This window comes from Engraulis encrasicolus, chromosome 16 (genome assembly GCF_034702125.1).
Source record: "Engraulis encrasicolus isolate BLACKSEA-1 chromosome 16, IST_EnEncr_1.0, whole genome shotgun sequence".
Taxonomy (NCBI): domain Eukaryota; kingdom Metazoa; phylum Chordata; class Actinopteri; order Clupeiformes; family Engraulidae; genus Engraulis; species Engraulis encrasicolus.
This window is the reverse complement of record NC_085872.1, coordinates 15,128,322-15,140,187: the sequence shown is the minus strand read 5'-3', so window position 1 is coordinate 15,140,187 and position 11,866 is coordinate 15,128,322. Positions and strand designations below refer to the sequence as shown.

General features: G+C 41.6%; 2 protein-coding genes across 2 annotated transcripts; one reads left to right on the top strand and one right to left on the bottom strand.

Annotated features, from left to right (window-relative positions):
• Nucleotides 1-755: 755 nt before the first annotated feature.
• Nucleotides 756-5,083, top strand: fbxo36b (F-box protein 36b). The gene is made up of 4 exons (XM_063218819.1): nucleotides 756-885; nucleotides 1,109-1,211; nucleotides 1,360-1,532; nucleotides 4,244-5,083. Exons 1-4 carry the CDS (start codon nucleotides 790-792, stop codon nucleotides 4,502-4,504), a joined length of 633 nt encoding a protein of 210 aa, XP_063074889.1. The 5' UTR covers nucleotides 756-789; the 3' UTR covers nucleotides 4,505-5,083.
• Nucleotides 5,084-5,776: 693 nt separating this feature from the next.
• LOC134466001 (transmembrane protein 255B-like) lies at nucleotides 5,777-11,080 on the bottom strand. Its single transcript, XM_063219900.1, has 8 exons — nucleotides 10,913-11,080; nucleotides 10,529-10,591; nucleotides 10,102-10,191; nucleotides 9,454-9,534; nucleotides 9,262-9,347; nucleotides 8,948-9,107; nucleotides 8,338-8,511; nucleotides 5,777-5,971 (listed from the first exon to the last, which is right to left on the bottom strand). Exons 1-8 carry the CDS (start codon nucleotides 11,078-11,080, stop codon nucleotides 5,846-5,848), a joined length of 948 nt encoding a protein of 315 aa, XP_063075970.1. The 3' UTR covers nucleotides 5,777-5,845.
• Between the last annotated feature and the right edge of the window lie 786 nt (nucleotides 11,081-11,866).

The window sequence follows — 11,866 nt, the reverse complement described above, 5'->3', positions numbered from 1 at the left end:
TGAGATTTTTTTTTCAGCCTTTTCCGAGATCCTGGTCATTGTAATGGGGGCAGAGTTCGTTTACAATTTTTTTTAAACTCTGGATTTATTCCCAATATCATCCAAGAGGTCATGCAACATCAGCAGACAACTAGCAAACAGTGATACCTTTTGGGAAACTATTTGGACTTGGCCCATGTTAAGAAGGTTTTTCATGTAAACGAAGTCTGCCCTCATTAGAATTGCTCAGATCTCGGAAAGGGCTGAGCCGACAAATGCAGCATCACCGGGAACACAAGTCAAGGGTATGAGCAACACAACAGCATATTAAAATTGGCGTGCTCCTTTAATAGAGCATATCAAATGAGACCATTGGTAATGTTGGTCAGGCCCCCATTGGGTGCCAATGTCAAAGGAGGAGAACAGGTGAAACTAGACATCTTGTTTGGGGAGTGTACCCCAGCTGCATACAAATAACAGAAAACAGATGTCCCTGTGTGGTAGCGTTGTGCCACAGTCTGATGAACTGAAGTAAGTGAATCAGTGATTTTTTTGTCTGCAGCAATCATGTGGTTCGTAATTTTACTTGGTAGCAAATGCCCCACATATGTTTTACTGCCCCCCAGTGTGGCATGTGGCACATTATGTAGTAGTGCCCTACTCTCAATGATGTGGCAGCATGACTGCCCTGCTGCAGACTACGTGACAGGTGGGCGTGTTCATCGCTGCTCCCATCATTCCATCCGGTTCGGTCTCCCTTGTTGTTTCAGCGGCATCGTTGTCATAGTAACGTTGTCGAGAAGTCTTGAAATGGCCAGTCTTCTTGGCAAAACTTTATTTGAAATCAATGGGCAAGGGCCTGCTCCTATGAAAGACTACTTTATTCTTCAAATAACAAAATCTGAGGTGAGTTTCTTCTTGTTAATGTATGTTTACTGACATCTAGCCTACACACATACTTGGTTGATCTGTCGTTAAAATAAGCAGGTGGTAAACAAAGCCATGCTATCATTGAGAGCAAATGATTATGCATAACATTAGCTGTCGCTGGTGGTAGCACTGCCAAGGAGGAGTATATTGATTGTGCCCATTGCCATTTAGCCTAATGTTTTCAAGCCGTGCCTTTCAGGTAATTTGGAGATGGTGGAAGATTTCTTTGAGATGCGAAAGCACTAAACCAGGACAACTGAGGGAATCACACACAGATTATCTGGAGGACAGCTTTTTACAGAGTAATGAATGATAAGTTTTAATAGCTATGATCTAGCTATTTCACCTTATCTATAATAATGACTATATGACGACCAACAATTGGCACTATAAAATCTTGCACTGCAGCACTGAAATGTTCGCGAATGCTCTTATTGTTATTCTGTTCAGGTCAGGTGAGAGTGGTATTTGGACCTCGGATCTTACAACATACTATCGGACTATGTGAGGGACGTTTTGATTACCTGGTACGTCTTCCTACACGACTCCTGCTTCGGATCATGGCCTATCTCGATTTAGAGGACATTGCACGGCTGGGACAAACTTGCCGCAATTTCAGAAAGGTGAGAACTGTAAATAATCAACTGGAGTAGTAGGGGGCGATGACTATTTTTTTCCAAGACAAAGAAAGAAATTGGGATCACATCAAATCAATCAATTTATTACATCAATGTTCAATATTAAGCATATCTTTCTTACTCATTAACCAGATAGCCTATCCTTTGCTTGCTGTCAGGTTTTTTTTTTTTTTTTTTTTGGGGGGGGGGTGTAGTCTAGTGGTAATGATGACCCTCATGATTATACATACAGTAGATGACCATATGAGGTCTTGGTGCTATGCTATTGTGACGGAGGTCATCTTGCACCTGTTCACCCCCCTCGGGGATCGAACGTGCGACCTCGTCAACTACAACGGTTCGGCAATGGGAGACACAGTACGATACCGCTGGGCCAAGAGACTAGTCTCTCGGCCCAACGGCACGAGACTATCGGATGGAGGTTTACCAACGTTCCACGCCAACTCTGTGCTAGTTAGCCTCCGTTACACTCTCCCCCTTAAACCTCACTCCCATCTGGGTCACGGCACCACTGTGACGGAGGTCATCTTGCACCTGTTCACCCCCCTCGGGGATCGAACGTGCAACCTCATCAACTACAACGGTTCGGCAATGGGAGACACAGTACGATACCGCTGGGCCAAGAGACTAGTCTCTCGGCCCAACGGCACGAGACTGTATGAGGCTATCGGAGGGAGGTTTACCAACGTTCCACGCCAACTCTGTGCTAGTTAGCCTCCGTTACACTATGGTATGGGCAATCTAACTCACAAGATCTTTTAGAAAAAGGAAGGAAGAAAACAACATTGCGAATCAATTATCAAGAGGAATTGACACTAAACTCAAAAATAAGGAAGAGGGAGAGGTAACAGCAACCAAAAGCTGACATGTAATCTAGACTTACTACATTACTCCCGTGCAATATCACAGGCAGTCAGCCACAGTCATATTTTAAGCATTAAACCAGGTTTGGTAATAAAAGTAAATGTTCTGTACAGTATTCTATAATAATAATAATAATAATTGTATTTGTATAGCACTGTGTCATACAAGGCATGTAACTCAAAGTGCTTAACAAATGGGAAAAAAACATTGTTAGAGATAGATTTAAAAGGAGAGGTATAGAGGAGAGGCAGAAATAGCAGGAAGGCAGAGGAAGAAGAGATAGACAGAGATTGTCGAGTCATAAGGTCAACGTAGGTTAGGACCAGGATTCTTAGATGCGTAAGGTCCATAGTGGCTGGGCCTATCATAAGTCATAGATAGTCACTCAGGTGCGGCCCCTGGTGGCATCAGGGGTGAGGAAAAACTCCCTTTCGCTTGATTCATAGTTTGTAAGGGGGAAGAAAAAGCTCAGTGAGGTCTGAGAAAAAAAAACCCTTTAGTCAGGAAGAAACCTCAGGCAGAGACCAGCGGCCACCTAGGGGAGCCCCCTGCCAGGGCTGGTTGCAAGTAGTAAGGGCGCTGCGGCAGCTGGGACACTATGACGCCTTGGCAGCTAGGAGTTGGCAAGGATGAAGAGGTGGGTCTTCAGCTGCTTCTTGAAGGAGTCGACGGAGGTGGCTGATCGGATCTCGATGGGGAGGGCGTTCCATCTCTTGGGCGCATAGCAGGCAAACGCGGCGTCGCCGATCTTCTTTTGCGGGGGGGTGGGGGTCATTAGCAGCTTGGCATCAGTGGACCTGAGAGCTCGAGCAGGGGCATAAAAAGAGAGCATGTCTGAGATATAACTAGGGGCAAGTCCATTTAATGCTTTAAATACTGTGAGCAGAATCTTAAAGTCGATTCTGTATGAGACAGGTAACCAGTGCAGGTCTGCCAAGACAGGAGAGATGTGCTCTCTCATTCTGGTTCTTGTTAGGATTCTTGCCGCAGAATTTTGAATGAGTTGCAATTTGTCAATTAATTTTTTTGGGAGACCAGAGTAGAGAGCATTGCAGTAGTCTATCCTACTGGTGACAAAGGCATGAATAAGTTTCTCAGCGTCTTGTCGGGGGGCCAAGCCGCGCACTTTGTTGACATTTCTAAGATGGAAAAAAGCTGATTTTGTTATCTTGTTGATGTGAGGCTCAAAGCTCAAATCCGAGTCTATGACCACACCTAGGCTAGTAACCTTATCTTTAATGTGCATGCTTAGGTCACCTAGGCTTGAGTGGAGTTTTGCACGTTTTTTCTTAGGCCCAATGAGCAACACTTCAGTTTTATCCTCATTTAATTTTAGGAAGTTACTGTTCATCCAATCTGTGATGGCAGACATGCATTTAGTCAAGGCATGAATGGCAGTGGTTTGGCTAGGCTCGACAGAGATATATAGTTGAGTGTCATCGGCATAGCTATGAAAATCAACATTGTGCTCTCTGATGATGGAGCCCAGGGGCAACATATAGAGAGAGAAGAGGAGAGGGCCCAAGCAACTACCCTGAGCAACTCCAAAAGGCACATCATACTTGTTGGAGACGTATTCTCCGATGGTGACAAAAAACTGCCTTCCTGTAATATATGTTTTGATACTAATTCTAATACTTTGAAATACATACTTAAATTAGCTCAGGCTGCATGTGGGAAATGGATCGATATAACTTTTTGATTGAATTATGGAAATAAAAATGATATTCCTTTAAAAAAAAAAAAAAAAAAGGATCTAGTTTGGATCTAATGTGCTTAATTGATCTAATGTGCTACCCTCTCTATTTCTTGTGCTTTTTGTTTTTGACTAGCTGTGCGACTCAGACGAATTTTGGAAGGATACTTTGAGGACTCACTGCAACGCCGTGCCCGATGAGGTTGAAGCATTGGCCAACGACCTAGGATGGAAAACTGTTTTCTTCACCAGTAAACTTCAGCTACAGAAGCAAATCAGCCGGAGGAGACAGAGGACTGAGGAACAAAATGGCCAAGAAGACATTAATGAGTCCCCTATTCCAGGTTTTAGCCACAAAACCGAAAACTACAGAGGGGACTGGGCTGTTGTGGAGTGAGAGACTATACACTTTTTTATTTTTTTAACCAATGTCTTAGTTATTCTGCAGGGTTGCAGAAGTAAGTGAAGGTGAAGTTCACATTATGACACTACGTATGTCACTTATGTTACTCTCACTCCATGACGTTGGTTAACTGACTGGAGCTTGCCATATTTTCCACCTGTGATTAGTAGCCTATAATATGACACAAGCTGATCTTTCAATGTAAATTCTGACTTTCTCCCAAGCACAAATAGAAAAAAAATCACCTGGATTAAAACGTAAATGTACTCTTCTAACTTTTTTGTGTAGTCAGCTTTAATGAGGAGGCTCTTCTGTGTGACACCTACCACGTTAAAGATACATGAAGATGGCCAAGTGGTGTAGCCTATGTCCTCTTCTGTATTGAGTGATGAAACCAGTGTGTTTATAGTAGTACCTGTACATTGTTTAAGTACCGGTACTATGTTGAACCGGATTACAAAGCACTCTCGATTAAAAGGTGCCAAACATAAAAACCGTGATGAATGAAAGAGTGAGCCCTGAGGAAACCTCACTAGACAGAAAGCTTGGCAAATAAAAAGAACACAAGAAGGATTTAAGTGTGCAGACATTTTTTTCATTTATAAGCACTGGTACTATACAAAGCTGTCCATATATCCATTAACTTGGGCATACATCACACATGCATACATACTCCACAGTCTCTAGCTTGTATGCATGTACCAAATTCCTTAGAAGCTACACATTTATTCAGCTATAATAATACTACTACTTCTATTACAACTTTTCTGATACCTGTCAGTTGTGGTCTTTCCTGTCAATAAATACTCTTTAGGAACTCAGTAAGAAATGCTCCTGGTCAGTTCAAAAGAGTGCTGAAATTATGCCTGCATGGGTAATCCCAAATACACTGCTGCTTAGTTATATCTACTAAAACTCTGAAGTCATTTAGGAAACAGCAAAAGGGCTTATGTTGACGAGACACCGCTTCATAAGATATAAATCGTATTTGTTATTACTTGATAATTTTGTTTACAACATTATGTTGTTATTGGTTATCTTTTTATATGCATGCAGACCATTCTTAAATAACGGAATGCACATCAAAAATACCTGACTTAAATAGTTCAACATTTGACATTCTTACCAACATTTGGATTTTATAGCTGCTGACAGCTTCATGTAATTATTTGACCAAACTTTTCAAAAAGTGTTCAGTTGTGTGTGTGTGCGTGAGTGTGTGCGCGTGCGTGCGTGCGTGCGTGCGTGCGTGTGTGTGTGTGTGTGTGTGTGTGTGTGTTTTGCACAATTATTGGCCTTGAGCTTCTGCAGTTCCAATTAGTTGTGTCTGTCCCATCACAAGCCTCTGTCCAATTTCTTAGTGTTGATTACTGAAGAGGGACACCCGGGGTATAGTGTTGCACACAGGGCCCCATCAGAGAATGCAGCCGAGCCCATGTTGGTCATGTACGAAGGGATGCTCTGTGGACAGAAAAGATGTTGGTAAGTAAGTGCCTCTACTTTTTTTTTTTTTACACCTCATTCCAGTGTCTGATGTGACCCTGTCACTCTTGTGTAGTCTGACCATTAAGAAGCTGAAAGGCTCTCAAAGAAAGAAAACGTTATTGCCGATTACAGAAACCATAAATGTACAGAGTGACTTGCCATAAAGCCCTTGAGTTAGTTCACTGTTGCGAATTATGCATGACACAGGGTAGACTGAATCAGGAGTGTAAAGATTTAGATTTAGTCGTTTTTTGGTTCTTTTGACCAATAGTGTTTAATGTGCCTACAGACATGCACACCATAACTTTCAACCCCAAATAGTCAATGATTTTAAAGGGACACTGTGTGAGATTTTTAGCTGTTTATTTCCAGAATTCATGCTGCCCATTCACTAATGTTACCTTTTTCATGAATACTTACCACCAGTATCAAATTCTAAGTATTCATTATGACAAATTGCACTTTTCATACATGAAAAGGGGGATCTTCTCCATGGTCCGCCATTTTGAATTTCCAAAAATAGCCATTTTAAGCTGCAAAAAATGACCATACTAGAAAATGTTTGTTTAATACTTAGTAAACTTTCATGTAAAGATCAAATTCGGCAATAGGCAGCCCAATTTCAATAAGCAGCGTAGTTGCAGTACCTTTTTTGACCATTTCCTGCACAGTGTCCCTTTAAGTATCTGGGTACATACATCGACAGTGCACCCAATATTAAGGTAAACTGTGATTTTATTTACAAAAAGTGCTCTCAACGCCTGTACCTACTGCGTAAGCTAAACAGTGTTGGGGTAAGCCGTGCAATACTTGAAATGGCATACAAGAGTTTAGTGGAAAGTGTTTTGTCTTTCAATATGATTATGTGGTACGGCAATTTAAACATTCAGGGGAGGACTAAGCTAAACAGAGTAATTAAGATGGCCACAAAAATCATGGGGAAAACACAGAGGAGCCTGGACTCTATGTACCAAGAGAATATGAGAAGGAAAGCACTGTGAACTAGAATGGGCACTCGGTAGAGCGCATACCTTCGCCTACGCCACTTATTCTTTTCTGGCCATCTTCAGAGTGTGGGGCTTAACATTCTCCAAATGTTGGTGTTCCGGACCGGAATATCGTAATATTACATTTTTGGCCCAGTCAACTCTTTTTCAATTCCGCATGCACACGTTGTTCTGGCATATAGTGCTTGGCAAAGAAAAACGTTTTTGACCTTTTCGTGACCTTGACCTTGATCTTTGACCCAATCACTCCCAAAAAGTAATCGATTGTTCCTTGGGTCATGACCAATCATCCCAGTAAATTTCATAAAAATCGGCTGAATTTACGTTTTTGACCTTTTCGTGACCTTGACCTTTGACCCAATCACTCCCAAAAAGTAATCGATTGTTCCTTGGGTCATGACCAATCATCCCACTAAATTTCATACAAATAAGCTCAATTTATGTTTTTGACCTTTTTGTGACCTTGACATTTGACCTTTGACCCAATCACTCCCAAAAACTAATCGATTGTTCCTTGGGTCATGACCAATCATCCCACTAAATTTCATAAAAATCGGCTCAGTTCTGTCTGAGTTATACGAAGTACAAACAAACAAACAAACAAACAAACAAACAAACAAACATATTCACAAATAAATAAATAAATACACAGCGGTCAAAACATAACCTTCTGGCGAAGGTAATCATTAGTGACCCTTCCCACCCTCTGCACTGTGAATTTGAGCCCTTACCCTCTGGGAGGCGCTTTAGAGTACCTAATGCCACTAGAAACTTGTACAAGAAATAATTTGTCCCAAATGCAATTAACATAATAAACAAGGTGGGATTCAAATCTTAGATGAGTCATTAGGACTATTTTATGTAAACATCTATTTATTGGAGTAATATTTGGTTATCTATTTATTTATTTGCTGAAGTAGTATTCCTTGTATCTTATTAATTTATTTTCTTACACTGTTAGATCACCTACTGTATTTATTCATTCATTTACTGGAGTGGTATTCCTGATTGTTTTTGCGTGGAATGGGGTGTCTGTCTTAAATGTGTAATGTCTTAAAATGTGTAATGTATAATTGTGTTTTACAATGGTGAAACTGAAGACAAGTTTCCACACGACAAATCTGTCACCCAACATTTCATCGTGAACATGAATATGAAAAGCCCTCTTCATAAATAATTTTAAAGGAGCTAATCTGTCATGTTGATGGCGTCTAGGAGATTAAGAAAGTGTGTGTGCATGTCTACATTCTTTCACCTGTGAAAGCTCATTCTGACAGAAGTGATAAGCTCAACAGAAAGAGTTGTAAAATATGTAGTAAAGTATGTAAAACTGACCGGGTAAAGTGTTTGAGGCGCTTGCGCACTCTGTTGATGATAAATGGGATGCTGTGCGGTCAGGAGTGGACTGCTGTCATTCACATGTGTAAGGAGTGGGGGCGCCGTGGCATTTGGAAATGCTGCCGGCAGTGGTATGTCCTCTCTAGTACTGTCCGTTCTGTGATTGCCGTCCTGTGAGAAACATGCATACTCAGAAATTAAATGTTTAAAGACACAATGTGAACTCCTCTGATACAGCACGACCAATTCCTCATAGCTCTCTAATCTGTGACTGACCAGAGGGTTGTGTGCTTATCTGCGGTGCAGTGCTATCTGGGTGTTTGCCCTTAAATCCCCAGGGATCTGGTGTAGCATTCCAGCTTTGAAAACTGAAAGAAAAGTCTGCAACACCAAGCTCCCGGTTCTCTTATTTTGATGTGACGTTTCGGGCAGCATGCCCTTCGTCAGACCAGTGGTCTGCATGCATTGCCCGAAACGTCACATTAAAATAAGAGAAACGGGAGTCGCTGACTTTTCTTTCAGTTTTCATAGTATTTTTGCTAGTCCTGCACCCAATCTTTTTGAGACGGATGTGTGTGTTTTTCTCTTTTTGACATTCCAGCCTTACCATTGCATTGATGTTGCCAAGCATGGCAGAGCAGAGGAGACCCAGGACCAAGGCCAGTAAGTTCAACCCAGTGACAAGCCAGAGGAACCCGTACACAAACAACACTTCTGTGCAACCTTGCACACCTACAAACTCATAGTGCTTGTCAAGGTATCCACCACTGTGAAATAGAGAGAGAGAGAGCTTATAAGTCATATTGACATTAAAATGTCACGAACTGTCACATACAGAAAACTGAAATGTACTATGCAACTATTTATTGTACTATTGTATGCAATGTGCTATGCAGTGATCCAACGCTGTGTTCAACTCACTTGCCACAGTCGTACAGATCGCAACAGTAACAGGTACCACTGCGCACCACCATTAAACAAGACTCCTTCAAACCTTGACATGGGACCTATAGGGTGGAAAAAATGGGTCAGTCAAGCCTGTAATTAATTCTTCACATAAATCACATTAGCTATGAATAAAGAATTGATGAATTATGTGGACAGTGGACATACTGTTGCATAGTGGTTTTCATACATGAAGCTGAGTCCAGTTGAGTAAAACTGACATCTTCCAGCCCTAATAGGTCGGACATCCTTTTGTTTTATTTAATGAAAGAAAGAAAAAAACATACAATTACAATGTAGCCTAAACCCAAATTCAATTAGCAAAATTCGGGAAAAGATAGGATATGCTGCTTGCAAACGGCCCATGCAATCTCTAATACAGTTGTAATGCTAAAGATATCTGTCTTTCACTTTCTCACAGACACCCTCATTGTGTGTGTGTGTGTGTGTGTGTGTGTGTGTGTGTGTGTGTGTGTGTGTGTGTGTGTGTGTGTGTGTGTGTGTGTGTGTGTGTGTGTGTGTGTGTGTGTGTGTGTGTGTGTGTTTATATGACAGGGTTTTGCTGTACATTTGTTTAAAAAAGGGGTGTAAAACCCCTGTGGTTATTCCTTGAATGACGGAATCAGTAGTAATACTTTACGAGCAATAACTTTAAAGCTGTAATACCTGCTTTTGGGGGCAAGAATTATTTTATGATGATGTAAACCCCATCTAATGACCATCTGATTTGTCATGGTGTCTGTTATGAAACCAGATAAGATTACTAGTAGAGGAACAAATGTGTGTATACTGTATAGTGAATAGAGGTTTTCTTACAATGTTTGGGAGAATGAAGAAACCGTCCAACACAAGGCAGATGGATGAAACTATGATGCCAATGCTGAAGAACAAAATGGCTGCTCTGAACTGGCAACATTAACAAAGAGCAAACACATTAAAACGCTGCATCATAAAGCAAATTAGCAACACCCTCTGGCCTTGAGTCGCGACTCAATTTACTACTATAAAGGCCATTGTCTGCATATTCATTGCTATACATGGTTATCCTTCTTTGAACTAATGTATATTTGAGTTATTTGATTCGGTTTTTGTATGCTATTGCCAAGTTGTAAATGTGCAATAATTTGCATGCTCATTCATTCACACGGCAGATGTATATTGGGTTCAAATCCAAAGATTGACATTTGTATTATTGGCTAATTTTTTCATTTTATCAGAGTGTAGATAATAGGCCTATATTTACCAGCAGTAGACGGTTCCCTCTTAGATATAACCCAAGGAGGCTCAGAACAGATCCAAACACAAACTGGAAAGATCATCATCATCATCATCATCATCATCATCATCATCATCATACTGTATATTAGGATATACTGTATTTCAAAATCACAGGCGGCAACATTATTAACCCTTTGAGAAGTGAGGACTTTTCCCCAGTTCTTCTAGAATTTTACTGGAACACTCTACTGCTCCCATAGAAATCTCGTTAAGTCCTTATGACATCATAATGAGAACTCAACATTTTGGCAAAATTCTAATCACATATTTTTGATGGTACTCCAAAGGGTTAATAGCAACCGACAGGGGAGTGAGGTGAAGATGAAGAAGGCTGCTGATGACAACTCACAATGAATCCCGAGGGGCAGCCGGTGGTACTTAGGCTGTCTGTGGCCCTGGAGGCGTACGTCCCGGTCGCCACAATGACCAGAGACAGGAGCAGCATGCCCAGCACCAAGCACAGGACTCGCCTCCTCAACGTCTCTGTACACAGGTCACACGACAGCAGCTTATTCATTCACAGCCATCACTTTTAACAGCCAAAACGGCTTTTTTTTTATTGGCTATTCATACACCGTTACTAAGCTGACGAAAATAATAAGATATCTGAGAGGCTCATAAACAAACACAGACAGCTGATAGACTGGAGTGAATGATGCCTGTCTCTCACAAACAACATCATATATGGTCTTGGCGCTAACGGTAGGGCACTCATCCAGTATGCGGCTGAACCGGGTTCGATTTCGGCCCGGGCCCTTTGCTGACCCATCCCCGTCTCTCTCTCCCAACTCACTTCCTGCCACTACCTTCACTGTCCTCTCTCATGTAAACAAAAATAAAAGCTTGAAAAGCCCCCAAAAATACTTTAAAAAAAAACATCATATACAGTAAACAGATGAGGCTTTAGTTTTAGCATGAAGGTTTGTACAAAACATCTTTTTGTGAAACAGTGTCTCTCTAAAGTCTCACTGCTTACTTATCTCAATTTCAAAAGGAAAAAAAAACTGACCGCAAGTAAATGCAGCATAACGCCGCATCATATTGGAAGACAATAACTTTATCCTACCTGTCAGGCTCATTCTGTGAGGCTGGTCAAAGACCACCAGTGGTTCCCCTGTCCCCTGTCTTCAGAACATGCCCCAGTGCTGTTACACAGCTGGGGTTCACGGTCTCTGCGCTGCAGGAGCCCTTTATAGCTTTTCAAAGCAGAGGCAGGGGAGGGGGGAAGGGGGTGGGGGGGGACTCTAGAGAGAATCCCTCGGAAGGCCACATCAACTCTGGTGTTGGGGGAATGGGGTTACCT

Bases quoted from the DNA above. Each gene is read 5' to 3' on its own strand.
- fbxo36b (XM_063218819.1), top strand. From the start codon at position 790: ATGGCCAGTCTTCTTGGCAAAACTTTATTTGAAATCAATGGGCAAGGG. The intron at 886-1,108 runs GTGAGTTTCTTC...CGTGCCTTTCAG, and splicing joins TTCAAATAACAAAATCTGAG to GTAATTTGGAGATGGTGGAA. The intron at 1,212-1,359 runs GTAATGAATGAT...TATTCTGTTCAG, and splicing joins GGAGGACAGCTTTTTACAGA to GTCAGGTGAGAGTGGTATTT.
- LOC134466001 (XM_063219900.1), bottom strand. From the start codon at position 11,080: ATGAATAAGCTGCTGTCGTGTGACCTGTGTACAGAGACGTTGAGGAGG. The intron at 9,108-9,261 runs GTGAGTTGAACA...TCTATTTCACAG, and splicing joins GATCTGTACGACTGTGGCAA to TGGTGGATACCTTGACAAGC. The intron at 5,972-8,337 runs GTCAGTTTTACA...TTCTGTCCACAG, and splicing joins CGCCTCAAACACTTTACCCG to AGCATCCCTTCGTACATGAC.